The following is a 24,795-nucleotide window of genomic DNA, read 5'->3' as shown; positions in this document are numbered from 1 at the left end:
AGATATGTTTGATGAAGAAGGGAATTTAACTACAAAAAAAAAGTTTTTAAAGAAAAAATAGGAAAACGATATTGGCTGAAAGTGCAAGGACTTTATGATTTAATAAAAATGGAAAGAGCAGATGAAACGATGAGGACACAAATGAAAATAGATATGGTGCTGAACAAAAGACAAATGGTGAAGAAAGGGATAGTAGGGATGTGATATAAAGTGATGATAAGCGACAAAGAAAGAATGATAAGGATAATTCAGATTACTCACCCGAGGAAGTTTGCCTTCTTAACCCTGCATGCCCACGAAGCCCTATGGAAGGAGAACGGACTCATTGGTACAAAGGGCAAAGCTCTCAAATACGACCCACAATTAGAAAATCTCTTGGAAGCTGTATGGGCACCCGAGAAAATTGTTGTAATGCACTGCCGGGCCCACAGCCGGGAGTCCACCAAAATGGCAAAGGGCAATCATTTGGCAGACAAGGTAGCAAGGAAATCAGCCTTGGAGGAACCTCCACCAGACTCTATGATAGCCTCCCTTTTGCCGACAGTTATTAATATGCAGGAAATGAAGCCCATTTATACAGAGAGAGAAGCAAAATGGGCCCATCAGGAAGGAAGAACCAGTTTACCTCCCATAAAGGATGGTTCATATTGCCAGATCAGCGAGTTTTTGTCCCAGAAACCCTAGGCAGAGAAGTGGTGAAGCGGTACCACGAGTCCATTCATTATGTAGCCACAGTGTTGCGAGAAGGCCTAGGCAGGCAATTCTATAACGCCAGGCTATCTCAGCTGGCTGAGGCCGTGTCCAGAACGCGTCTCCTATGTGCCCAAAACAACCCCAAGTAGGGCCCAGTACGTCATATCCCCTTGTATTTTCATGATTGGTACATACCCGTTTGGGTACAAGCATTACCATGGCAGCTGTGGCATATACCCATATACCCTTAGAAGGGTTTCGGCCAAGACCGACCTATCATAGGAGGTAAATGCCCAGGGGAACCTAAAAGAACTGTAGTCAGGTTCTCTCACCCACCAACCCAAGGTGCACTTCCTCCCACCATACTGGTCACAGTAGCCTTCTTTCCTCCCTTCTTTCCTCCGCCCCCCCACAAACCCTTTTTGAGTAGCAATAGCAGGGTGTATACAGTGTGAATTGACCACTCCAGTTTGACCAGAACCCGGGAACCACTAAGAGGCTCTACTGGGTGCGGCTGAACGGAGGGTTGGCTCACTCTCCAGGTATGCTCTGGTCTTGGTTACCTCCAGTTCTTCTTACAGTAATAGTAACTGTTCTCCTTCTTATCTTCTTTTACTACCCACGAGGAATTGTTGATATCCTTGGGCTCCTTGAACCCCTGGAGTTCCTTGATGATGATGAAGTTGATGTTAACCCTGATGTGCATCTTGACCTTGAGGAGACCAATGACAAAAGAAAATGTTGTTGTAAAGAATGCTAAGCAGATGTTTCAAATATATGGAGAAAATGTCACCCTTTATTATGAACACCCTAGAAAGGTAGCTGACATGTCCCTCATCCCAGGACTAACCAGGAACCCTGACATTGTCTTGGCAGGCCTACTGTATAATCAAAGTGGCCTTTTCGTGACACCTCCTTCTGAAATGAATGATACCTCCTACCGATATTTCCGGTTCTCCAGAACCACCCAGGGCTTGTGCTTTTGTTGTTATGCCTCTGGATCATGGAACGCCAAATGGAAAGATTGGTCGCATGTCCAGCACCACCAACATAAAGGTTGGCTGGGAAATTACACACAGTGCACTGCTAAGTTTTGGTTGCGGGGTTCCTTCAACGCCTCTTACCAAAGCAACACCACATCCTCAGATCTGTATCCATACTTTCGCCAATATACAGTCAACTTCACCGGACAGGGATCCATCTGTTCTGGCTGGCTGATCAAGGACCCCAATCTTTGGTTCTTGTATAATGGACTAGCCACTAATTACCACCCTGGTAATTATCAGTGTGTGGGAATAGGTGCCTTTACTTTCCCTGTGGAGGCTTTTCCTCCTCTACCCTCTCTTAGAAACAGAAAGAGGAGAGAAGTCCAAGGGGAACAGTGCAGTGATAAGATTTTCCTGGCCCGGTCTGTGGGTGCTATTGGTGGAGGCTTCGTTAGCATCCTCACCATCGGCATACATCCGGGAGTTGTGGCTGAACAAAACCGTGAAGCACTATTTGCCCTAACATGCAGGTTGGAGAAAACCATCAATGCCACTACACATATCCTCCGACAGTTGCAGTCTGAGATTGAGAATTTGAACCAGATAGCAGCAGCTAATAGACTTGCTCTTGACTATCTCCTCGCCAAATCAGGAGGTTTTTGTAAAATAGTCCCGGAAGGCAAATGCAGAGTGAAGTTTCATGACCTCAACAACACTACTGAGGACGAGTTGCCAAAATTACAGGCCCTTATAAATGATAACCATTGCTGCATCTGTCGAATCTTGAGCATATTTTGAATGGGTTATAGGTTTGCAACATACGCTTCTGGTTTCTTATTGAATGGTTTTTTTAGAAATCTTAATGATTTCTTCATGAACTTTGTTCCAAAAGCTTTTTATCTCCTTACACCCCACCATATATGGTACATTGTTCCTATCTCGGTGTTACCTCTCCAGCACACATTGGTTTTTTGCTTATAGATTTTTGCCGATTCCTTGGGGCAGGGGTTAGGTACCATCGGTAGATCATTTTCATTACATTCTCCCTTATTGTATAACATGCTGTCAACTTGATGTCAAATTTCCACAGCTAACATTATGTTGTGGCCAAAATCCTGTGCCCACTTTATCATAACATCCTTTAGCATCTCATCCTTGAGTTCCCATTCCAAAAGTAGATCATACATCCTAGATAGGGTCTTTTTATTAGTTTGTACTAATTCCTTTTGTAAGAATGACTTCTTTTCTCCAAAACCAATTTTCTTATCCTGATTAAATATATGCACTATTTGGTGATATTGAATCCAGCCGTTACAATACTGTTTAATTTCTTCATACAATTTGATTTTTAATTGGCCCTGTTCTACCTTTATTAATTGTTGGTAAGTTGTCCAATTTGTGCCCATGTTTGTCTTTTTTACCGTTATCATCTCCACTGGGGATACCCACCAGGGTATTTTGGGCTTTAATAGTCTGTAGTACTTATCCCAGACCTTGTATAATGAAATTATTGAGATTTTATCACTATGTGATTTTAAAAGTCCTTATGCACTGCCACTTTGTTGTATGTTAGGTAGGCATGCCATCCAAACCTTGTATTCCAACCTTCTAAATCTAATATATCAGCCTTCTTCAAGAAGGTGGGGTTGTTTTAAATGGTTGTTAAATGTGTTTCGTTGATTTAGATTTTGTAACACAACAACAACGAAAAGGTTTCCTACCGCTGTGTACGGAAGGTCGTGAGGGCAGCACCACTCCTCTTGGTCCATCCTGATGGCGTTGATGTTCCTGGCGCTGGTCCAGACTGGATCCCGCGGAGAGCAGAAGATGGTATCTCTGCAGCATAACTGTGATGTTACGTTGACTTGGCCTGGCGCTACTCCGGATGTTCTGTCAGGAGAAGAAAGGGGCTCGTTGAGAAACGCCCCATCCAAACAACCCACCAGATGTCCCAATAGCCCACCAGATGCCTCACTCACCTGGCATGCAGCTCAGGAAGTCCTGCGGGTAAGGTTCCCTGTGAACGCAGTAGAGCAGCCTCCTCAAAAAGCGCTGGACCCTGCCTTTCTTCCGATGTTTATAGGCCTGCTGCATGATGTTCAGGCAGCTCCTCCCTGTCTGCCTGAGCCCTTCTTCCTCGTGCTGCTGCATCTCTTCCAGCCCTGAGTGGCAAGGGAGAAAGGTCTGAACATACATCTGGGAATTTGCCTTCCCCTGAAGACCTTTCTCAGCAGAAGCATCCCTCCCTGCCCTCCGTACGTCTCACTCACATGTTCCATAGGATGCCATGTCTTGATTGTGGATGAAACTGGCATCCCGGAAAGCCAGATGACCTAGAGAAAGAGATAGAGGGCAGGAAAAGGGACGTCATCTTGGTGCAAAGCAAGGGGAGATAGAGGCAGCTCGGCAGGAGGACAGGTATGCTCTGCTGCGTCTAGAGGCCTCCACCCTCACCGAGCACTCAGAGCAAGATCTGGGCACAGATGGAGGCCTACCTAGCAGGTGGCCTGGGGACATGCCCATCCTCCCTGCCATCATTACCAAGTCGTTTCTGTCCATCCCTAGCAGGGAAGGACGTTGCTTGACTTACCCAGAAGCAGAGCTGCCACCCTGGAGACTGATGGCAGCCTGTTGGCGGATGGCTTCGTACATGTTAAGGCAGCACTCCGAAGGATGTCCTTGCTGAAGGTCTTGCTCTGTGGGCAAAGACAAAGGAGAATCGGCATCAGAGAGGCTTGAGAGCGCGGCAGAAGAGCCTTGCACTCCCAAAGACATGCCTGGGCAAAGCAGAGGGACCTTACCAGATGCTTGGCAGCCTGGTGGAGAGCAAAGTGGAGGCTAAATTTGTTGGAACGAGCCCACCACTTCACTTGTGGGGCTAGATGGGAAAGAGCCCTCCTTGCGGCCTGCAACACAAGAAGAGAAGAGGGTTACAAATTGCGGTACATAGTCTCGTAAGCTCCTGAGAACAATCCCTCTCTCCTACTGCGTAAGTCTTCCTCCTCACCTTGGCCACCTCGTCCTCGTCTTCGAGGTGAATGAGGACCACAACCAGTTCGTGAATGGCTTCTTCTTCTGTTGATGTTATTGGAAGCCTTTGGTCTCTCATCCAGCCCCGAAGCAGCCCCAGATGTTGGATGGCTGATGCACGGACGGAGGCTTCCTCCTGTAGGCAGAAAATATCAGAGGTTGTATTTCTCATCAGATCACTTTCCTTTCTCCTGCCCACTGGGGTGTTTTGAGGCTGCTCAGCCCCCTATCCTCCTCCTGGGGGAGACTGGGGGCAGGGGTGACTCTCCCCCTGCGTTTTCCAGGCAGGCTTCCAAGAGAAGGTGCTCCACCCTCCTGAAGCCAGAACATCTCCGCTGCATGCCAGTCTAAACCCCACCCTTCCTCTTCCAAAGCATTCCTCCTCCACCGGGTGTGATGTCATGTTTTCCTTTGTACTCACATGGGCAGCCAGACCGCAGTAGGTTGCCGCCAGCATCTTCAGGTCTTCCTCTCCCAGCTCCCTGGAATGGTAGGCTTGGTCTACTAGCTCTATCAACTCTGGGAGGACATCAGCTTCTGCAGAAGGGAGGGAATCCAGCAGCAACAGCCGTAGAAGCGAAGGGTCCTACACAAAAGAGAGAATCTTTTCAAAGGTCTGAGAGGCCTCACGCCTTTTAGCACAGGCCCTTCAGTATTGTGCCAGCAAAAGAGTGCTGGGCCATGATTAGAATCGAGATCTGTACCCCCCCCCTCCCTCCCTCTGAGCATCACTTGCCATGTCAGAGTCCAGAAGCAGGGATATCCCTCTGACGCTTAGCTTCCGGACTTGCAGGTGGTCGTGTGCCAGCCAGTTGAGGAGCTGCTCCAGTGTATCTTCACAGGGATAGACCTCCAGACGGCAGCTGAGCAGCTAAAGAGGCCCAAAGAGAAAGAAACTCTTCAGTGATGAGAGGCTGAGGCAGGTTCTCCTTTTACCCACCATTTGCAATTCTGCACAGAGCAAACCCACTGAAGTGAATGTACCAAAGTTTGTCATGTACATCAAATCCAATGGGTCTACTCTGAGGAGCACTAAAACAGGCCTTAGGCTCAAAGTAGCCCAACACTCGGCAGAAACCAAGCCAGGGCCTCCTTGCTGCACCCATTTCCTCCCGCGTCAGTCCCCCTCACCTCGATGTAGATAGCTGCCGCGACTTGTGGCATCCCGGCAAAATCCTGGTCCTCGAGAGCAGCGATGATGCTTTCCACCATGGGAGGGATCCACCAGCGTTGCTTTCCGACAGCTCTGAAATGGAGAAACAGATCTTGGTAAGGAAGGGAAAGACACCGCAGGAAGCAAACAGGGGCACAGTCCGATCCCGTGCCTTCAGCTCCGTTTGCCAGACCACTGGGGAAGGTCACCGCGTTCTTCCTCTTACCTCACCATGGCAGACAACCCCTGGCTGAAAGTCTCCCGGCAGAAAAGTTGGTCGACGATGGCCGCCTCCACTTGCTCTCCAGTGGTGCCAAGAAGGAGGTGAAGAACTTCCTTAGCCCCTCTGCAACAAAAACAAGGCCAGTTTTACCAGGAGGGTCATTGCCACACCCTCAAATTCCTTCCCCATCTTTCCCTCCCTAGCAGCCGCCTGAAGGAGAGCCTCCCTTGCAAAACCAAGCTGGACAGGAAACCCCCCGAGGTTGAAGGGGAAAGGACTCCATTGGTCCCTTTGCAACACACTACTCACCCGAGGAATTCCTGGTCATAATGGAAGTTCATAACCATCCCCAGGAGAGCGATGAGCAGCTGTGGGAAGTTCTGGCGCACAGCTGCTTTGTAGTCCTCCATCCTGAGGATGGCGTGCAACAGGCTGGTTAGATGTTGCTGGAAGAGAGAGGGGTGCAAGTCACTTTATCTGCTTTCCTGAAGAATACAGGAATCCCTAGATATTACCCTGGGAAGAAGGAAGCCAGAAAGCAGATGGTAGGTCCTTACCACTTCGGTGGCAGATTCCGCCAAGGGGCTTTCGTAAAGCTGCTCGGCCGTCAGATGGATCAGTTGTTCTGGGTCGGCCGATGCTAAAACCTCCTTCCACACACTCTCGCAGTCTCTGTGAATGCAAAAACAAGAGCAATGGTCAGATTCAAGTCTTCTGCTTGCTGCCATGCTCCAGAGAGAGGAAATGGCAGCAAGGGCTTTCTGAGCAAGCCCTGCAGCTTGCCAACCTCCCCCTTAGCCCAGTAGAACCTGGAGGGCTCCATACCTGAAAGGAAACTGGAGGAGATATTCAACCACTGTCGCCAGGTGGTGGTGCGACAAGATGGACAAAGCGAAGACGGCCATCCTTCTGCCTTGAACTGTAGGCCCCTGGCTGATCTTATAGAAGGCCTCCAGCAGCACCTTCACCTGTCAGAGAAAAGGAGAGGGTTACTTGGAGAGTACAAGGAAGTGGGGCTTCTGCAGGCGGATCCCTCCATCCCTCATTGAAAGAGGGACCCTTGACCTGTGCCACCACAGCCATCTTCATTCCAAGGTACCACTCAGGGTCCTTGGGAGTATTGGACCCAGGCAGCTCCAGGGCGCCAGTTCCCCTATCCATTGTGGGCCAAGAGAAGAAGCTTGCCAGTCTACTCCCAGAAGGAGGAGGATTCCCCATCCCTGAATCCATGGCTGAGGTTCTTGTCCTGACATTGCCAGGCCCCTCTCAACTAACATGTGTCCTGGCCACCCAATGGCATGAGGTTGCCTCCCCTACACCAAAGCAGAGAATCTTCTTCTCTCCTACCTTTGCAGATGCCTTACCTCCACTTTTGTGCCGCCAAACTGCTTGATGAATTCTTGCAGTAAGTGGGAGATATCCAGTGGGTTGAAGCTGCTCTCGACGACCAGGTCTCTGGCCAGGAAGCACACGGCCTCCAAGAGCTGCTCCGCAGGGAGAAAGGCGCCAAAGACCTGAAACAAGAGAGGAAGGTCAGAGATGCCCACAGGGCAGGGCTGGGGAGCAGAAAGCCCAGGTGCTTGAGAGACAGCGACTTACCCTGGCAAGAGTGTAACAATTGTTCACGAACAATTCAGGAACCGGTCCTCCGGTGGATCTGAGGACCTTTTCAGCTCTGGTGATAAGCGTTTGGTTCCATGATGTTCGTGGCAGCATCTCTGCAAAGGAAAGCCAAAGGGTTAGTTTGGGTCTTGCTCACCCCCAGCCCCTTCCTGGGATATATTCTTCTAGTCTTACCTTCGTCGCGCCGCAGGATGGGCAGAAGATGGCAGAGAGCCTCTGCTGCCCACTGCCTGCTCTCCGGGTCCGGATCCAACGAACAAAGGCAGGAAATCGCCACCAGTTGTCCAAGGGAGGATGCAGAAACCGCTACCGATGGCTGAGAAGAAACCAAGAGAAGTGACTGATAAGAGAAGCAACCCATCACCATTTTTCCTATAACATTTTAATTAAATCTTCCAAACATTCCAAAACATTTAGCATCCTATGCAGAAAAAAACCATTTCTTTTTGACTTCCCACCCCTCTTTTCCGGATGTTCACTTTTTACTTCTTTTCTCAGCTGTTTTACTCACTGGGATTCGTTCTGCTATGGCCCAGCTCTGTTCTCAAAATTGGGTAAATGCTGGGATGCCTGATTGTCCCTTGGGCACCTTGCAGGGTGGGCCTAGAAGCAGCAGCCTGAAGGCCTTGACAGCCCTGCATGATTGCAATCCTTCCCTTCAGAAACTCACAGATTCTGTTTGTCCCCGTGTCAGTTTCAGTTTATTAGTTAATTTTTCTAGTAGGGCTGTTTCCCATACTATTTGGTACCATTGGTCCATGCTTACTCCTGACAGGTCTCTCCAGTGTCTGGCTATGATGCTTCTGGCTGCTGAGAGTAGGTGGGTTATGAGTTCTTTGTGGTGTAAATGGGCATTGTTGTCTTGGAAAATGTTTAGTAGGGCCAATTCTGGGGTGATGTCTATTACTTGCTTAGTTATTTTACATATTTCTTGTATGGCTGTTGTCCAGAAAAAAAAGGAAAAAAAAAAAGAAACTCACAGATTCCTGGATCTTCTGCAGGAAGGCGGAAAGATCTTGGAGCGCCTTCCTTCGGATCTTCCCACTCTTCATCGTTGCGACGACATCCGTGAGTCTATTCTTCAGCCGGTCCCTGCTATCGCTTTCAGGAAGAAGATCAGCCGCATCCATGGAAGCTGTGGTTGGGATGCTGAGGGGAGAGAGGAGTAGCACTTTTGTAAAATGATTTTATTGCCTCCCATCCTTCAAAGACCCCAAGCACCACCACCATAGAAATGGACCGGGGTTTTTTGTTTTGTTTTGTTTTAAATAAATTTTATTAGTATTTTCCACACAACAACAACAACACGAAAGATATCTAAAAATAGCAATACACAACACACAAAAATCAACATTCGAAAACTAAAGAAAGCAACAACAAAAAACAAAAAAAAAACCCTAATCCATATCTTACAAGTTACTATTATAAACACTAAAACAACAACAACAAGACACTGACTCTTACCAATCCCACAGCACCTCCTTTATCTCTCATTGTGTCTTCCTGTTTTCCTGTTTTCTTTATCACCTCTATCCTAACATCTAGATATAAATCCCTCTTTCATATCCTTTCACTTCACAAGGTTATTCCAGACTCAGCCAGATTTCTGTCCTCGAACCTTGACTTTTGAGGTATTCATTTAGGCACTCCCATTCTTTTTTTTACTCCACTTTTTGGTTTTTGTCTTATTATGTCTGTCAATTTGGCTAATTCTAAGTATTCTGAGAGCTTACATAGCCACTCTCCCCTAGTGGGTAACTGATTCCCTTTCCAGTACTTAGCCACCAGGATTCTTGCTGCAGACATTGCGTATAAGAAAAAATTAGTTTTGTCTTTTGGAATATAGTCATTTAAAATTTCTAAAAGGAATGCCTCTGGCTTTTACTATATGATATTCTTAATATTTTCTTTATTTCTTCATGGATCATGCTCCAAAATTTCCCAATTTCGGGGCATGTCCACCACATATGGTAGAAGGTTCCTTTTTGTATCTTGCATCTCCAGCACTTATTATTATATGAGCTTCCGGGGAAGATGGTGCCAGGTCAAGTCTCAACTGAGTCTCTGCTGCGTGAGTAGGAGCTCTAATGATCAAATTACCCTGATAAAAAGGCTCAACCTATGAAAATATCTGCCAACTTTTATCAGTAAAAGACTCCGGGAGCTGTTGGGTGGACTTTGAAACCTCTCCTCCCTTTTAAAGCTACTTAAATCAACTTTGAACCACCTACCTTGAAAAGCCTATAAAGTTGTGGGTTGGATAAAATAGCCCCATTTATTTCTGAGTACGAAGATGGTACTTACAAGACAATGTTGCAAAGAACTGGGGATTTCACCTTTACAACCTGTAACAACTCCCCCAAAGAAAAAAACAGGCCAAAATTTCAACCGACTTCCATCCCAAGGCTGATGAAGCAAATAATCCAGGAAACCTCCATTCTCATGAGTGGTCTATTGACCACACCTGGATTAAGGTAAATGTACCTTTACCTTTTAAAGGTACCCCTGCCCGTACGGGCCAGTCTTGACAGACTCTAGGGTTGTGCGCCCATCTCATTCAAGAGGCCGGGGGCCAGCGCTGTCCAGAGACACTTCCGGGTCACGTGGCCAGCGTGACATCGCTGCTCTGGCAAGCCAGAGCCGCACACGGAACGCCGTTTACCTTCCCGCTAGTAAGCGGTCCCTATTTATCTACTTGCCCCCGGGGGTGCTTTCGAACTGCTAGGTTGGCAGGCGCTGGGACCGAGCAACGGGAGCGCACCCCGCCACGGGGATTCGAACCGCTGACCTTTCGATCGGCAAGCCCTAGGTACTGAGGCTTTTACCCACAGCACCACCCGTGTCCCTTACACCTGGATTAGAAGGGAGGAAAAAACTAACATTGGAGGTGAGGGAGTGGACCTGGCAACAGAACTAAAACAAGCTGAGCTAGCCAAAGAGGGACCTGAAGCAAGTTTAGAACAGGAGCTATTCCTGGAAAACCTAGAAGCCATGTCAAACGAGCCTCCTTTCCCCTCCCTATCAGGAGAGAATTTAAGGTGCCCTTCCCTGACTGAGACAGGCAAATGGCCAAACAGCTTAAGGTTACAGTACCCGAACAACTGTATCTTCTACTTGTCAGGGATGTTCGAAGAGTTACTCAAAACTCATTTCACACAGATAAGCAAAGAACTTGAGCCAATTAAAAATTTCCTTTCGGAAAGCTTGAACCTGCTTACCACCCTAACTGAATTGATTAAGAACCATGAGGTCGCTGTCCCACACATGACATCTGGGAATAGGACTAATGGAGGTGAAACTAAGCCGGGACTCGATTACACAAAAAAAACACCAGAAACAATTCAGTGCAGGAGGGAGGGTCCCTTGCTCCCAAGAAACCAACCTTAAAGAGAAAATGCTCAACACAAAAAATGAAGAAGACCAAAAACATCAAAATGAGAGGCCAAAGGGAACGCCGACCTGCCCGACTAAAAAAATGAATTTCCAGAAGCTCTTTAAGCTGCTGGAGAATATAACAAAAAAGAACTCTGCTCCTACAACCCAAAAGAAAATCCCAAACTCATGCACGCCAATAAAGCACTCTGAGGAAAAGCCCCACGCCCCAGCAGATCACACACCACCCTCTAGTGGGGAAATAGGAATGCCAAAGGAAATTCCGGCTCCCATGCAACCAACCCTTCTCTTGACATCGCAAAGAAATCCCGTGTACCCCAACATAACAAGAAAGGATCAAGATAAAACAACACAGACTTGTTGGAAGCTAACGTTAAATAATCACAAACTTGCCTTCACAATTCTTCCCACAAATAGAGGACACCCATCATATGCTCAAAGAAAAGAAAATATTCCCGAAAAAATCGGAATTGTCACCAGGGGCCTCGTGACAGCAGAAAATATCATCAAGGTAAAATTCCTCCCTCATGATACGGCCCAAAATAGGGCTATAGTGACTTTTAACGACGGGCTCTCAACTAAGCAGACCCTTTCAAATAAAGACAATTTCCTGAGGGCTGGCTTGCTTGTGCACCGTTTCTTTGAAAACATCAAAAACCCGTTACCACTTCTAGGAGCACATAGGCCAGCCAGACCAAAAACCAAAACCAGCACTGCAGAATCCAACAGTGCCGGAAATGGTAAGCCGCTCTACCCAGAGGCTGGCAATCTTAGACAATCTGGCAGGCTGTACAAAACCCCGCCCTCACCAAATAAGCTAGAAAAGGACTTCTCCTCAAAGGATGAACAACTCCTAACAACCTACCTCGAGCAGATCCTACTTTCCCAGGATGCACTAATTGAAAGACTTTCAACCATAAGGAAGTCCCTTCCACCTCTAGCCCCGCCTCCTCCCATGGAATTTAATTACATCAATTGCAAATCAAAGCCTTTAACCAACGAGGAATGGACATCTTGTCGATATCTGTCTCCAGAAGAAACGGGCTCTCCTACACCCTCTCCAATAGCCCAATCCAAATCGCAACAAGTCGAACTAGTGGTGCCAGCGCCGGGAATCGGCTCAATCTTCATGGATTGCCTTAGAATCCTAGAAGCTATTCATGCAGAGGAATGAAATAAGGTCTTAGTGGGGGACTGCCTGGACGGACAAATTAATACCCCCAAATTAGTCTTCCCTTCCAAAGGGTCCCCCATTCCTCCGCATCGCGGCTCAATCAAGCCAAACTCAAAGTACCTGAGGAATCAGCGGCAGAAAACAGCTATGAGAGCCTGGAATCTAAAAACCCAAGAGTCAACTGCTGCCCTAAACATCATCTCCTGGAATGTTGCCGGCTGGTCCAGATGCCTCTCCCATTCTACAGACACTCCCTTCTACCATCAAAACTTTAATATCATCGCTCTCCAGGGGACGTGGGCGGCTGAAAACCCATCATTGGAAGGATACTATACATAGGCAGTGAGAGCGGTTGCAGGCAGAGGACCAGGGAGGCTCAAGGGGGGATTATGCATCCTAATCTCATTCTGCCTAAACGCCACCTGTAAGGAACTGTCCCCCCTAGACCACCTAGCAATGGCCCTACTCATATCCTGGAGAAACTGCAGTTTACTAATTATCAATGCTAATTTGCAACAAGCAAAAAAACCGATATTGAGGGCATCTGGAATAGACTGGACTCTTATGTCAGGTTACTGCTAACAGACTATCCAGGAGCAAAGGTCCTGCTGGTGGGCGACCTAAACGCAAGATTAGGTCCTGATGACCCCAGTTTAGAAACCAAATACAGGCAAAAAAATAGGGTACCCTGACGACTTTGGCCCGGAGGCCAAGGCAGTCAAAGGATCAACATTCAAATTTTGCTGGAGCCTGCCTCCTCAAATTCTCTAGGCAGCTAAGTCTTCATATCCTAAATGGTTGCACCAGGGGCAACATTCCCGGGGAATATACATTCATCTCTGGGGTAAGATCCAGCACAATTGATTATATGTTGATGGACAGTGAATTGCTAACAAAAATGGTGAATTTAAAAGTGCTCTCATTCATAGAGGGGGACCATTTCCCTTTGCACCTCAGGTGTCTCTGTTAAACGAGTCACCCTTCCTGAGAACTGTATACCCTGCGGAGATCACCGCATTAGAGCGGTGCCGAGTGAAATGGACCCCTGCACTTGACTCCAAACTGAAGAAGATTCTAACCTCTGAAAAACTCCGTACAATTTTAACTGGCTTTGGGAGTAATCCTAGGCCTGAGGACCCAGTTTCCAAGTATGAGAGCCTGCTCCAACAATTAAAACCCTATCTTTTGAATACCACAGAGAAAAGGCCAACTAAACCAAGAACATCAAATAAGCCCTGGTTTGATTACACCTGCTTCGAGGCAAAGAAAGCCCTGCAAAATGCTTACAAAGCTGCCCTGACAGCCGAAAATTCTGTCAGACATCAAGCCTATCTTTGCTGCCCTAAAAAAAGAGTATAAAGACCTAATACTCCACCAAAAGAATGCCTATAACAGAAAATGTTGGCTAGAATTAATTAGTGCGGCAAAAGCAAAACATCAGACACTATTCTGGAAACTGGTAGCTTCTGGCACCCATAAAGCTATTTCCCCCTTAACCTCACAAATTCCCCCTAGCCTGTGGGTCTCATTCTTCCAATCTTTGTATGAGGATGCTGAACCTCCACTACGGAATTATAATATAGAACAACTGGCTAAATGGCCACCTGTTTCAGTAACTGAAGTGAAATCATATATAAACCAACTGAAAATGGCCAAAGCCCCAGGCTCAGACGGCATCATGCCAGAAATCATAAAAGCACAGGTGGATTGGTGGGCACCTTTCTTAGCCACCCTCTTCACCTATATAGATGACACTGGCCGCATCCCAAGGGAATGGGGAACAGCCATAATAGTTCCTATCTATAAAAAGGGCAACAGAGGGGACCCAGCAAATTATAGGCTGATTAGCTTATTAAGTTTGATCAGTAAACTCTACGCAAAGCACCTCCTTAATAAGTTTACAGAATGGCTAGAGAACGAAGATATCCTGGCAATAGAACAAGCGGCTTCAGACCCGGAAGGTCCACAACAGATCACTGCCTAATGCTACAACATCTCATTGACAAATACAAATCAGAATGGCAGATGAAGTTGATGGACTAGATGAATTGGTGGAAAAGACTGGCAAGATCCGAGACCAGGGAGAAGAGTTGGTGGAAGAAGACTGGGAAAAGTTTAAAGAATATTTATAGAAATATTGTAAAATTAATGAATGTTAGAAGAACGTTGGGATGAAGTTATATGGCTTCAGTAGAAATGTTATAAGGAATTAAGTATAAATAGATTAATTGAGCATTAAAGGTAAAAATATGGTTAGAATGTGTTAAGACAATTATAGGATAGAAAACAAAGGAAGATGGAAAGGAATTGCTGAAACAATTAATAGAAGTGGAATACAAAAAGGGAGGTGTGAGGAGGTCGAGGAAATAAGGGAAGGAAAGATAAGATGTTGAAATTGAAATTTTAAATGGTTTTTGTTTTGTTTTGTTCTGTTTGTTTCTTTTATTATGTTTGTTTGTTTGTTTTTATTATTATGTATGGTATGGTATGGTATGGTATTTTTTTTCTTTTTTGGTCTTTTGCAGTGTTGTGTTTAATTTGCTGGGAACTCAATAAATATTATTTGAAAAAAGAAAAAAAAAGACAAATGCAAATCAGGAGGACAAGCCTCACTATACGCTGCCTTCATTGACCTAAAAGCAGCCTTTGATACAGTCTCCAGAACCAGACTCTGGGACAGACTACAGGGTACCAATATAGATAGAAGGCTCCTGTTCTTAATCCAGGCACTGCACGCAAACACGGCTCTTAGAGTCAGGTGCAGCCGCCTAGGACAACTAACGGACCCTATTAAAACCTTCAAAGGAGTCAGGCAACAGTGTCTATTGGCCCATCTACTATTTAATTTCTATCTAAATAACTTAGTATCTGCACTCAATGACTCAGAACTCCACCCGCCAAAGCTTGCAAATCGGCATATTTCGGTCCTGCTATATGCCGATGATGCGGTAATTCTATCTAGAACCCCCATTGGACTCAAAAGAACACTAAGAAAGCTCGCAGCATACTGTGAATCTGAATGTCTCAAAATCAACTATCAAAAGACCAAGATACTCGGTTCTGGGGAAAAACCAAAGCTTAGAAGCTGGGAACTCCAAGGCCATAAATTAGAACAAGTCACAAACTGCAAGTATCTAGGAATGGTGGTACAGGTCTCAGGAACCAACAAACTACACATAAACTCCATCAGGAGTTCAGCAGAAAAAATCGCAAATTGTATTCTTAAATTCTTCAGAGCACAAGGGGGCTTCTTCGTCTCAAACGCATGGGTGAGATTGGAAATGGGGATGATGAGAGTGGAGGCTAGCATCTGCTTAACATCAATCTACAAATGGCTGACATTGAATCTGCTCCCCCGAGGGATAGCCCCACTGATCCTCTGCGACCAATTCCAGTCAGGCTGGCAGACTGCAGTTCTGAACACCCTCCGGAAACTGAGTTTTGCCCCTCAAGCCCTTCTAAGTCTGGGCTTGGGCCAGGCAAAAGCCACGTTCAGGCAAAGAATATTAGATACCAAGAGACAACAGGACTGCGCAAGGTGTCCCGACTATAAAATTAGAGAAATCGAGAGAGAGATAGCCGCACCAGCAGCATTGGGAGAGATAGGAAGCCCAGAACACTTGTTCCTTAAATGTCCCTTTTATGAAGAGGCACATAGTAAGTTCATTCATCCCCTACTGGTGAGGCTCGCTGACCTCCCGCAAAAGCAAAAATTTGACCTTTTGCTGTTAGACAAAGATCAGAAGAAGACCTGGATGATCATGTTCAGCAAAACCTCCAGGACTGATATAAAAAGCAATGGGGAAATTGGGCAACCTTGTCGTGTTCCTTTTTCTTTTCTGAACTCTTCTGTTACAACATTGTTAACAATTAATCTAGCTTTTTGTTCAGAATAGATTGCACCTATACCATTTTCAAATTCTTGGCCTACCCCCATCCCCTGGAGATTCTTCTTCATAAAGCTCCAAGAAATGTCAAAGGCTTTCTCCGCGTCCACAAATATCATCACTGCTTTTGTATTAATTTTTTCCTGTAGAAGTTCCAAAATGTCTATTATATTCCTCACGTTATCGGATAAATGCCTACCCGGGAGAAAGCCAGCTTGGTCCTTATGAATCTCCTCTACTAAAACTTTATTTAGTCTTCTGGCCAAAATGTCTGCAAAGATTTTGTAATCCACATTGAGTAGTGATATAGGGCGGTAGTTCTTAAACTGTGTCTTTTCAGACTCTGTTTTTGGTATAAGTGTGATAAATGCCTCTTTCCAATTGGTTAAAGGGATACAGGTCGGAGCCAAACAATATAAATTAAGAGCATTTGCAGATGACTTAGTTTTGACCCTACAGGAGCCAGAATCTAGTGCAGCAAGAGCTTTAGAACTGATTCAAGAGTTTGGTCGGTTAGCAGGATTTAAACTGAATAAAGCTAAAACAAAGGTTTTGGAAAACTAACAGAAATTGAGAAAGAGAGGTTTCAGAATGAGACAGGTTTGACAGTGGTTAAGAAAGTAAAGTATTTGGGAATTATTATGACAGCTAAAAATGGGAAATTATTTAAAGACAATTATGATAAATGCTGGAACGAGATAAAGAAAGATCTAGAAACATGGTCAAATTTGAAACTTTCACTGTTAGGACGTATTCCTGCGATAAAGATGAATGTATTGCCTAGAATGTTGTTTTTATTTCAGACACTGCAGATTATTGACAAAATGGACTGTTTCAAGAAGTGGCAGAAAGACATATCTAGATTTGTCTGGCAGGGCAAAAAGCCAAGAATAAAATTTAAAATACTAACTGATGCAAAGGAAAGAGGAGGCTTCGCCCTGCCAGACTTAAAACTTTATTATGAATCAGCAGCTTTCTGCTGGTTGAAAGAATGGCTGCTTCTTGAAAACACAGACATTCTGGATTTAGAAGGATTTAACAATGTTTTTGGTTGGCATGCATATCTATGGTATGAAAAGGTTAAAGTGCATAGAATGTTTAAAAATCACATTGTTAGGAAAGCATTGTTTAATGTCTGGACAAGGTATAAAGTTCTGCTTGAAAATAAAACCCCAAGGTGGTTGTCACCAATGGAAGCAAAAGCTCTAAAAAAGCTTAATATGGAGGCCAAATGGCCAAAATATTGGGAAATTTTAGAGCAGGAGGGAGATAAACTAAAATTGCAGAGTTTTGAAAAACTAAAAAGTAAGGTGCAAGACTGGCTTCATTATCACCAGATAATGGAGGCATACAAATTGGATAGAAAAATTGGCTTCCAGGTGGAAAAATCAAAATTGGAAACAGAATTGCTAGAACCCAAAACTAAGATTTTGTCAAGGATGTACAACTTGCTGTTGAAATGGAATACACAGGATGAGACAGTGAAATATGCAATGATTAAATGGGCACAAGATGTTGGTCATAACATAATGTTAGCTGACTGGGAACGGTTATGGACCATTGGCATGAAATTTACGGCATGTAATGCCTTAAGAGAAAATATTATGAAAATGATATATAGATGGTACATGACACCAGTCAAGCTGGCTAAAATCTGTCATTTGCCCGATAATAAATGTTGGAAATGTAAAGAAACTGAAGGCACATTCTTCCACCTTTGGTGGACGTGCCCAAGGATTAAGACCTTCTGGGAAATGATCTATAATGAATTGAAAAAGGTGTTTAAATACACCTTCCCGAAGAAACCAGAGGCCTTTCTCCTGGGCATGGTTGACCAACAGGTGAAAAGGAAGGACAGAACCTTTTTTATGTATGCCACAACAGCAGCAAGAGTACTTATCGCACAGCACTGGAAGACACAAGAGTTACCCACTCTGGAAGAATGGCAGATGAAAGTGATGGACTATATGGAATTAGCCGAAATGACCGGCAGAATCAGAGACCAGGGAGAAGAGACGGTGGAAGAAGACTGGAGGAAGTTCAAAGACTATTTACAGAAACATTATAAGACTAATGAATGTTAATTTGACATCAGATGGAATGCAAAAGGTTATTAGTAAAAAAGTTGTAAAATTCGAAGACCCAACATTTAAGACATTAAGGAGATCAAGTTACACCAAAATACCAAAATCAAGATAAAGATTAATTAAGGTAGAGGGAAGGGATTTGCTGATTAAATATAAGATTTGGAATACATTGAAGGGAGGTTTGGGGAAGTCGGTGAAATAAGTTAATGCAAGAAATTTTGTGAAGATGAAATTGTTTTTATTGTTGTTGTTGTTTTTTCTTCTTGACGTTTTGCGCTTTTGTAACTTTGTATTCTTGTTGTTGCTTTTTTAGTGTTTGTTCTTTTTCTGTTTTGTTTTTTGTGTTAAAACTTAATAAAAATATTTTTAAAAAAAACAACAACAGAAGAAGACCTGGATGGTCGCCAGATTCTGTGTACAAATCTGTAGGCGCAGACCATCGCCCAGCTCAAAATAGTCCGGCATGAAAATCCCCAAACTCGGTTCCATGGGTGACTCTGAGTCAACTCCCTGGGATAGTTTATTGTTGCACATTGTTTCTAAATTTATTGTTGTACATTGTTTTAATTGTCTGTTTTAACCATATTTGCACATCAGTTTCTAATGTTGTGAGTGTCCTCTATTTCAGAGGCTTCTACTCTGCAGCCTCTTACAGTTGTTTTAACTGCGAGTCTTTTAGTTCTTACGCTCTTACAGTTGTTTTAACTGCATGTTTTTATTTGTTTTTAGTTCTTATCTGTTTTAATTATCAGTTTTTATCCATCCATTATCCGTGTTTAATCTTGTATTTTATTCAGATGTTTTATCCTATGCTTGTTTCCTTGTTCTTATCTGCTCCAACATTTATCAGTTAAAAAAAATCCTGCTATTTTATTTATATGCTGTTGTTGTTTTATCCTGGTCTGTGACCATAATAAAGTTCATTCATTCATATTATGTTTTGTTCATTTTTGCAAGCCTTTCTGGTGCCAGGTACCATCTGTGATGCATTTTCATATAGTTCTCTCTTATTAGGTAACATGCTGTAAAATTTATAATTTTTGTCCATTCATTATATTCAATTGGGTGGCCCAGCTCTTGTTCCCATTTTTTAATAGTGTCTCCTTTTTCCTCCTTTTCTATTTTCCCACTTTGTAACAGTTTATATATTTTTGAGAGTGTTGGTTGTTATATAAAATTTCTTTCTCCCATACCGAGATTTTTTTATCAAACCCCTTAAGCTTACTATCCTTCTCAAATATTATTTTTAATTGGAAATATTCTAACCAATTCACCCCCCTCTCTTTTAATTCTTCAAATTTCTTTACTGTTGGGCAATCTTTGATCTCTTCTACGAGTTCCCTATATGTTCGCCAGCTATCTTTCATATTGCTTCTATGCAAGGCTGATGACTCTATAGGTGATAGCCACCAGGGAGTTTTGGCTGTTACTATTGTTTTATTGGGAGGCGGGTGGCGCTGTGGGTTAAAGCCTCAGTGCCTAAGGCTTGCCGATCGAAAGGTTGGCGGTTCGAATCCCCGCGGCGGGGTGTGCTCCCGCTGTTCGGTCCCAGCGCCTGCCAACCTAGCAGTTCGAAAGCACCCCCGGGTGCAAGTAGATAAATAGGGACCGCTTACTAGCGGGAAGGTAAACGGCGTTTCCGTGTGCGGCTCTGGCTCGCCAGAGCAGTGATGTCACGCTGGCCACGTGACCTGGAAGTGTCTTCGGACAGCGCTGGCCCTTGGCCTCTTTGAGTGAGATGGGCGCACAACCCTAGAGTCTGTCAAGACTGGCCCGTACGGGCAGGGGTACCTTTACCTTTACCTTATTGTTTTATTACTTTCCCAAACTTTGAATAGGGCCTTTCTCACCAAATGATTAGTGAATCCTCTATGTGCTTTTATTTTATCGTGACCCAGGTAGCCATGCCACCCGAAAAGTTTGTCCCAGCCCTCCAGGTCTAAGATTTCAGTATCTGTCAGTAACATCCAATCTTTCAGCCATGTCATTCATGCAGCCTCAAAATACCACTTTGCTCAGCAAATGAGGGCCTCCAAACCTTCAGCCAGGTTGCATGAAGAAGGAACGGATGAGAAACTTTCCTTCCACAAACTTTCTTAAGTTACATTATATTTATGAAATAAATTGTTTGAAATATTGGAATCATATTGTGCATTGAGCTATCCTAGCTGCTCCCTACTGCTGAAAAATATTTTTATTCATTTAATTATTATGGCATCAAAAGATAGTTATGAAATTATCTATTATTGTGTTTCTTAGAAATGCTGACATTGTATCTGTTTAAGATTGCTTTTTCATTATTTCTGTTATGCAGTTTGGAGTAAACACTGAGTGAGTTGTTTTAAATGGAAAGGCAGTACACAAATAAATGTGATTTCTTTTAAACAAAATAAAACACGTGTAAAGAAAAAACAACAACAACAGCTTGAGGTTTGGGACTGCAAACCTGCCCCTTTCTCTAGGCTCCATCAGTACTTTGAACCTTACTCTTACCGGGGGGTTTTTAAAAGCAATTGATTATGGGGGAAGGGATTAGCACAGGATTACCTTGGAGGAAGATCCTCCCCATCTTCCAGGCTGATTTCCGATATTTGATCTTCATCAAAATCAATTCCCTGTCCATGAGAAAAGAGAAACAGGAACGTCAGAATGTGAAGAATGGATCAGACCCATCAAGCAGTTGGTCCCTTACCTTTCCCGCCCCGACCTGGCCACAGTGATCCATGCAACAGTCATCTCCAGGCTTGACTACTGTAATTTGCTCTACGCGGGGCTGCCCTTGAAGCTGTCCCAGAAACTCCAGCGGGTGCAGAATGCTGCAGCGAGGCTCCTCACGGGGTCTCTGCCATGGGAGCATATTCACCCAGTGCTTTTCCAGCTGCACTGGCTCCCGGTGGAGTACAGGGTCAGATTTAAGGTGCTGGTTTTGACCTTTAAAGCCCTTCACGGCCTAGGACTCTCGTACCTACGGGACCGCCTCTCCTGGTATGCCCCACGGAGAGCCTCAAGGTCCATAAATAGCAACACCCTAGTGGTCCCGGGCCCTAAGGAAGTTAGATTAGCTTCAACCAGAGCCAGGGCCTTTTCAACACTGGCTCCAGCCTGGTGGAATGCTCTGCCTCATGAGACCAGGGCCCTGCAGGATCTGATTTCTTTCCGCAGGGCCTGTAAGACAGAGTTGTTCCACCTGGCCTTTGGCTTGGAGCCAATTTGATTCCCTCCCCCTCTTTCTTTTTTCTTTTCCTTTCTCTTCCTGCGATGAGGCTACATTTTAATATTTTAATGTTAATTGTTGTATTTTGTTTTTAAGTTGTATTCACTCAACTTGTTTTTATTATTGCTTGTAAGCCGCTCTGAGCTAGGCCTTGGCTGGGGAGGGCGGGGTATAAATAAAATATTATTATTATTTATTATTATTATTATTATTACTTCAGGTTACATACGCTTCAGGTTACATATGCTTCAGGTTACAGACTCCGCTAACCCAGAAACAGTACCTCGGGTTAAGAACTTTGCTTCAGGATGAGAACAGAAATCGCGCAGCAGCGGCGCGGCAGCAGCGGGAGGCCCCATTAGCTAAAGTGGTGCTTCAGGTTAAGAACAGTTTCAGGTTAAGAACAGACCTCCGGAACGAATTAAGTACGTGACCAGAGGTACCACTGTAATGGCAATGGTGCCCACCTCAGAGGTGCTGGAACTGAGTTCTGGCTGGAGAAAAGCCATGGGCCTGATCCAGCAAGGCTCTTGGGGGACTTCGAAGTTGTGTTTCTCAATAACAACAACAACAACAACAACAATAATTTATTATTTATACCCCGCCCATCTGGCTGGGCTTCCCCGGCCACTCTGGGCAGCTTTCAACAAAATATTAAAATTCAGTAAAGCATCAAACATTAAAAGCTTCCCTAAACAGGGCTGCCTTCAGATGTCTTCTAAAAGTCTGGTAGTTGTTGTTCTCTTTGACATCTGGCGGGAGGGCGTTCCACAGGGCGGGTGCCACTACCGAGAAGGCCCTCTGCCTGGTTCCCTGTAACCTGGCTTCTCGTAGCGAGGGAACCGCCAGAAGGCCCTCGGCGCTGGACCTCAGTGTCCGGGCAGAACGATGGGGGAGGAGACGCTCCTTCTGATATACTGGACCGAGGCCATTTAGGGCTTTAAAGGTCAGCACCAACACTTTGAATTGTGCTTGGAAACGTACTGGGAGCCAATGCAGGTCTTTCAAGACCGGTGTTATGTGGTCAAGCATTGGGCCCCACACCCACCATCACAACATACAAAAAATACATTTGAAACCAACCAGGAGACCATGTGACAAAGCCAACCATTTCCTCCCTGACAGAGTTGTGGGCCATGAGTCGGCAACCTTTAGCCCTGTGTTTCAGAATGAGGCATCTGATCAAGATCTGTATTTTGGATTGAGCTTGAAAAAAAAAAAATTGCAAATGCTTGTTTCATGCCAGGCAGAGGCCGGCTGGCTGGGTACTTTGGCAGTTGTTTTGTTTTCCTGCACAAGGGCCCCCTGATTTATAGAAGTACCTCAAAGTTATAGAAGGAAATTACAGGCTGGAGCAAAGGTCATACAAATTACAGAATACAATCAAGCTGCAAAAAAACTAATTAAGAGTTGGTAAATAGTTTATCTATGGGCCTCCCATCAGCCACATTTTCCTAAGGTTAAAGGGCAAGAGCTAATAGAAACAGCAGCTGGCTGGGAAAACCGAAGAGGCTGCTCTGAAGTTGCTTTTAGAAATTGCTTTTAGAAAGCGTTTTTACGAAGTTCCTTTCTCCTTTGAAAAGGCCTTTCTTCTAAAAATATATCTATGTTATGTATGAAATATATTGGCTTTAATGTAATTTTAGAAAGTAAGAAATGTTAGATTCTTATGTTAGATTCTTATTCCATTGATGGTGTGTGAGAAGGTGAACTCAAGATCTCTGTTTAAGACAAAATTTCTGAGCCATCTGTTTTAGCCGTTTGCCCCTGTTGCCAGGGGCAGAAGGGCAAAAGAGCAAAAGGGCAATAGGGTAAAGATGATCTAGTAATTAAGGTGCCTTGAGGAGGCAAATGTAAGACATATGACTACCTGTCTGCCATTTATGGATAGAAGGAAATATAGCTCTTTGTCTCCCATAAAAGGTAATAGGAAATGGGTGTATCTTTTATGATTGGTTCTAGCAAACAGCCAATAGGAATTTCAACCAGGCTGATTGGACAGAGGCAGCCAAAGGAGGAGTAAGGGGGCTGGGCTGAGGAAATATAAGTGCTGGCCATCAGGGCTGGAGTGGGCAGAGGTTTGGTAACCATATACCACTGTGCCAATCATTTATTTGTCTGACAAATAAATTATTATTTTAATTTCTCTATTGCTGCGTTGAATATTTCATTCCAGCTAAGCGTTAACCACAAGCAGGGTGCTACATTAATACCTCTTGGCACTCCCCGTTTCTTCCAACCCAAAAAGGTGCCCATGTGCCAGTGTTGGGCAGGGGTGGTCAATGTGCTGTATTCCAGATGTTGCTGAACTACAACTCCCATCCTCCCTGACTGATGGGAGCTGTGGTCCCAAAACATCTGGACTGCCTTTCTTAGGAGCTACAAACCAAGCCACTGCTTCATGAGTTAACCATACCAACTCTATCATGGCTTCCTGAAATAATATTTGAACAGTCCTCTTTGCAGATTTAACCCAAATGATGACTCAAACTGGAATGACAGAGCGGATCCAAAACAGATTAGGCTTCATTCAGATGCTACAATGCAAGGTGAATATTTAGGTCACTGCACATCTCTAGAAGGAGATGTGAAAAATCCTATGGGTTACTGGGATGTAAGCAGACACCAAAGGATTGCATCGTAGGTTAATTTCTGGTTTGGTTTGGTTTTTTAAATTACCTAGGATTTATTGATCCACTGATAAGAGAGCTTTTCAATTACCATTTTTCTGGTCTTTTAAAATGTACTAATATGTTGAAAATTGACCCCATTCAAAAAAAATAATAACAATTAAAGCTCACGAATCTAGAATATTGGTTCTGTAAAGTTTGGCAAATAGCTTTCTTCAAATGAGAAATCAAAGAGTTTTTGGCACTTTGGCATCTGTTGATTTTTAAAATAGCCAGGAATCTGGTAGAACAGTTCCAACGCCATATAAAATGGTTTGGTCTTTTAAAAGGGGGAACAGGATCAACTGAAGAAGGGCTAAATGAATTAAAGAAAACAAAATGTGGATATAATTCACTGAGTCATTTTTATTTTGATTCTGCTATAGATTTTGGAGCATCTTAAAAAGCAGAGACATCACCTTGTTGACCAATGTCCATATAGTTAAAGCTATGGTTTTCCCAGTAGTGATGTATGGAAGTGAGAGTTGTTCCGCCTGGGACGTGCCCAGGGATTAAGACCTTCTGGGAAATGATATATAATGAAATGAAAAAGGTATTTAAATATACCTTCCTGAAGAAACCAGAGGCCTTTCTCCTGGCCATGGTCGGCCAATTGGTGTTAAAGAAAGATAGAACTTTCTTTATGTATGCCACAACAGCAGC

The 24,795-nt window shown here is 44.4% G+C and overlaps 2 protein-coding genes across 2 annotated transcripts in view; both read right to left on the bottom strand.

Moving 5' to 3' along the window:
* Positions 1-893: 893 nt before the first annotated feature.
* On the bottom strand, positions 894-7,816 carry LOC310683690 (maestro heat-like repeat family member 5). The gene is made up of 16 exons (XM_083453990.1): positions 7,685-7,816; positions 7,450-7,599; positions 6,911-7,053; positions 6,643-6,757; positions 6,395-6,531; positions 6,089-6,208; positions 5,841-5,955; positions 5,446-5,580; positions 5,131-5,295; positions 4,687-4,845; positions 4,481-4,585; positions 4,270-4,375; positions 3,950-4,012; positions 3,659-3,841; positions 3,401-3,569; positions 894-1,405 (listed from the first exon to the last, which is right to left on the bottom strand). Exons 1-15 carry the CDS (start codon positions 7,799-7,801, stop codon positions 3,556-3,558), a joined length of 1,827 nt encoding a protein of 608 aa, XP_083310116.1. The 5' UTR covers positions 7,802-7,816; the 3' UTR covers positions 894-1,405; positions 3,401-3,555.
* A 12,980-nt stretch (positions 7,817-20,796) lies between these two features.
* The window catches only part of LOC310683657 (maestro heat-like repeat family member 5), a 61,320-nt gene continuing 57,321 nt past the window's right edge, over positions 20,797-24,795 (bottom strand). The window contains exon 21 of the mRNA XM_083453912.1: positions 20,797-20,864. The gene's annotated coding sequence lies outside the window, so the exon portion shown is untranslated. The remainder of the gene's footprint in view (positions 20,865-24,795) is intronic.

The sequence above is a fragment of the Podarcis tiliguerta genome (genome assembly GCF_965153285.1).
Source record: "Podarcis tiliguerta genome assembly, chromosome: 8".
Classification (NCBI taxonomy): domain Eukaryota; kingdom Metazoa; phylum Chordata; class Lepidosauria; order Squamata; family Lacertidae; genus Podarcis; species Podarcis tiliguerta.
This window is presented reverse-complemented; position numbering and strand designations above follow the sequence as displayed.

Coding starts and splice junctions, on each gene's coding strand:
- LOC310683690 (XM_083453990.1), bottom strand. CDS start 7,801: ATGCTGCCACGAACATCATGGAACCAAACGCTTATCACCAGAGCTGAA. Junction 6,758..6,910: donor CTCCTCCAGTTTCCTTTCAG/GTATGGAGCCCT, acceptor TTGCATTCACAG/AGACTGCGAGAGTGTGTGGA. Junction 6,209..6,394: donor TATGACCAGGAATTCCTCGG/GTGAGTAGTGTG, acceptor TTTTTGTTGCAG/AGGGGCTAAGGAAGTTCTTC.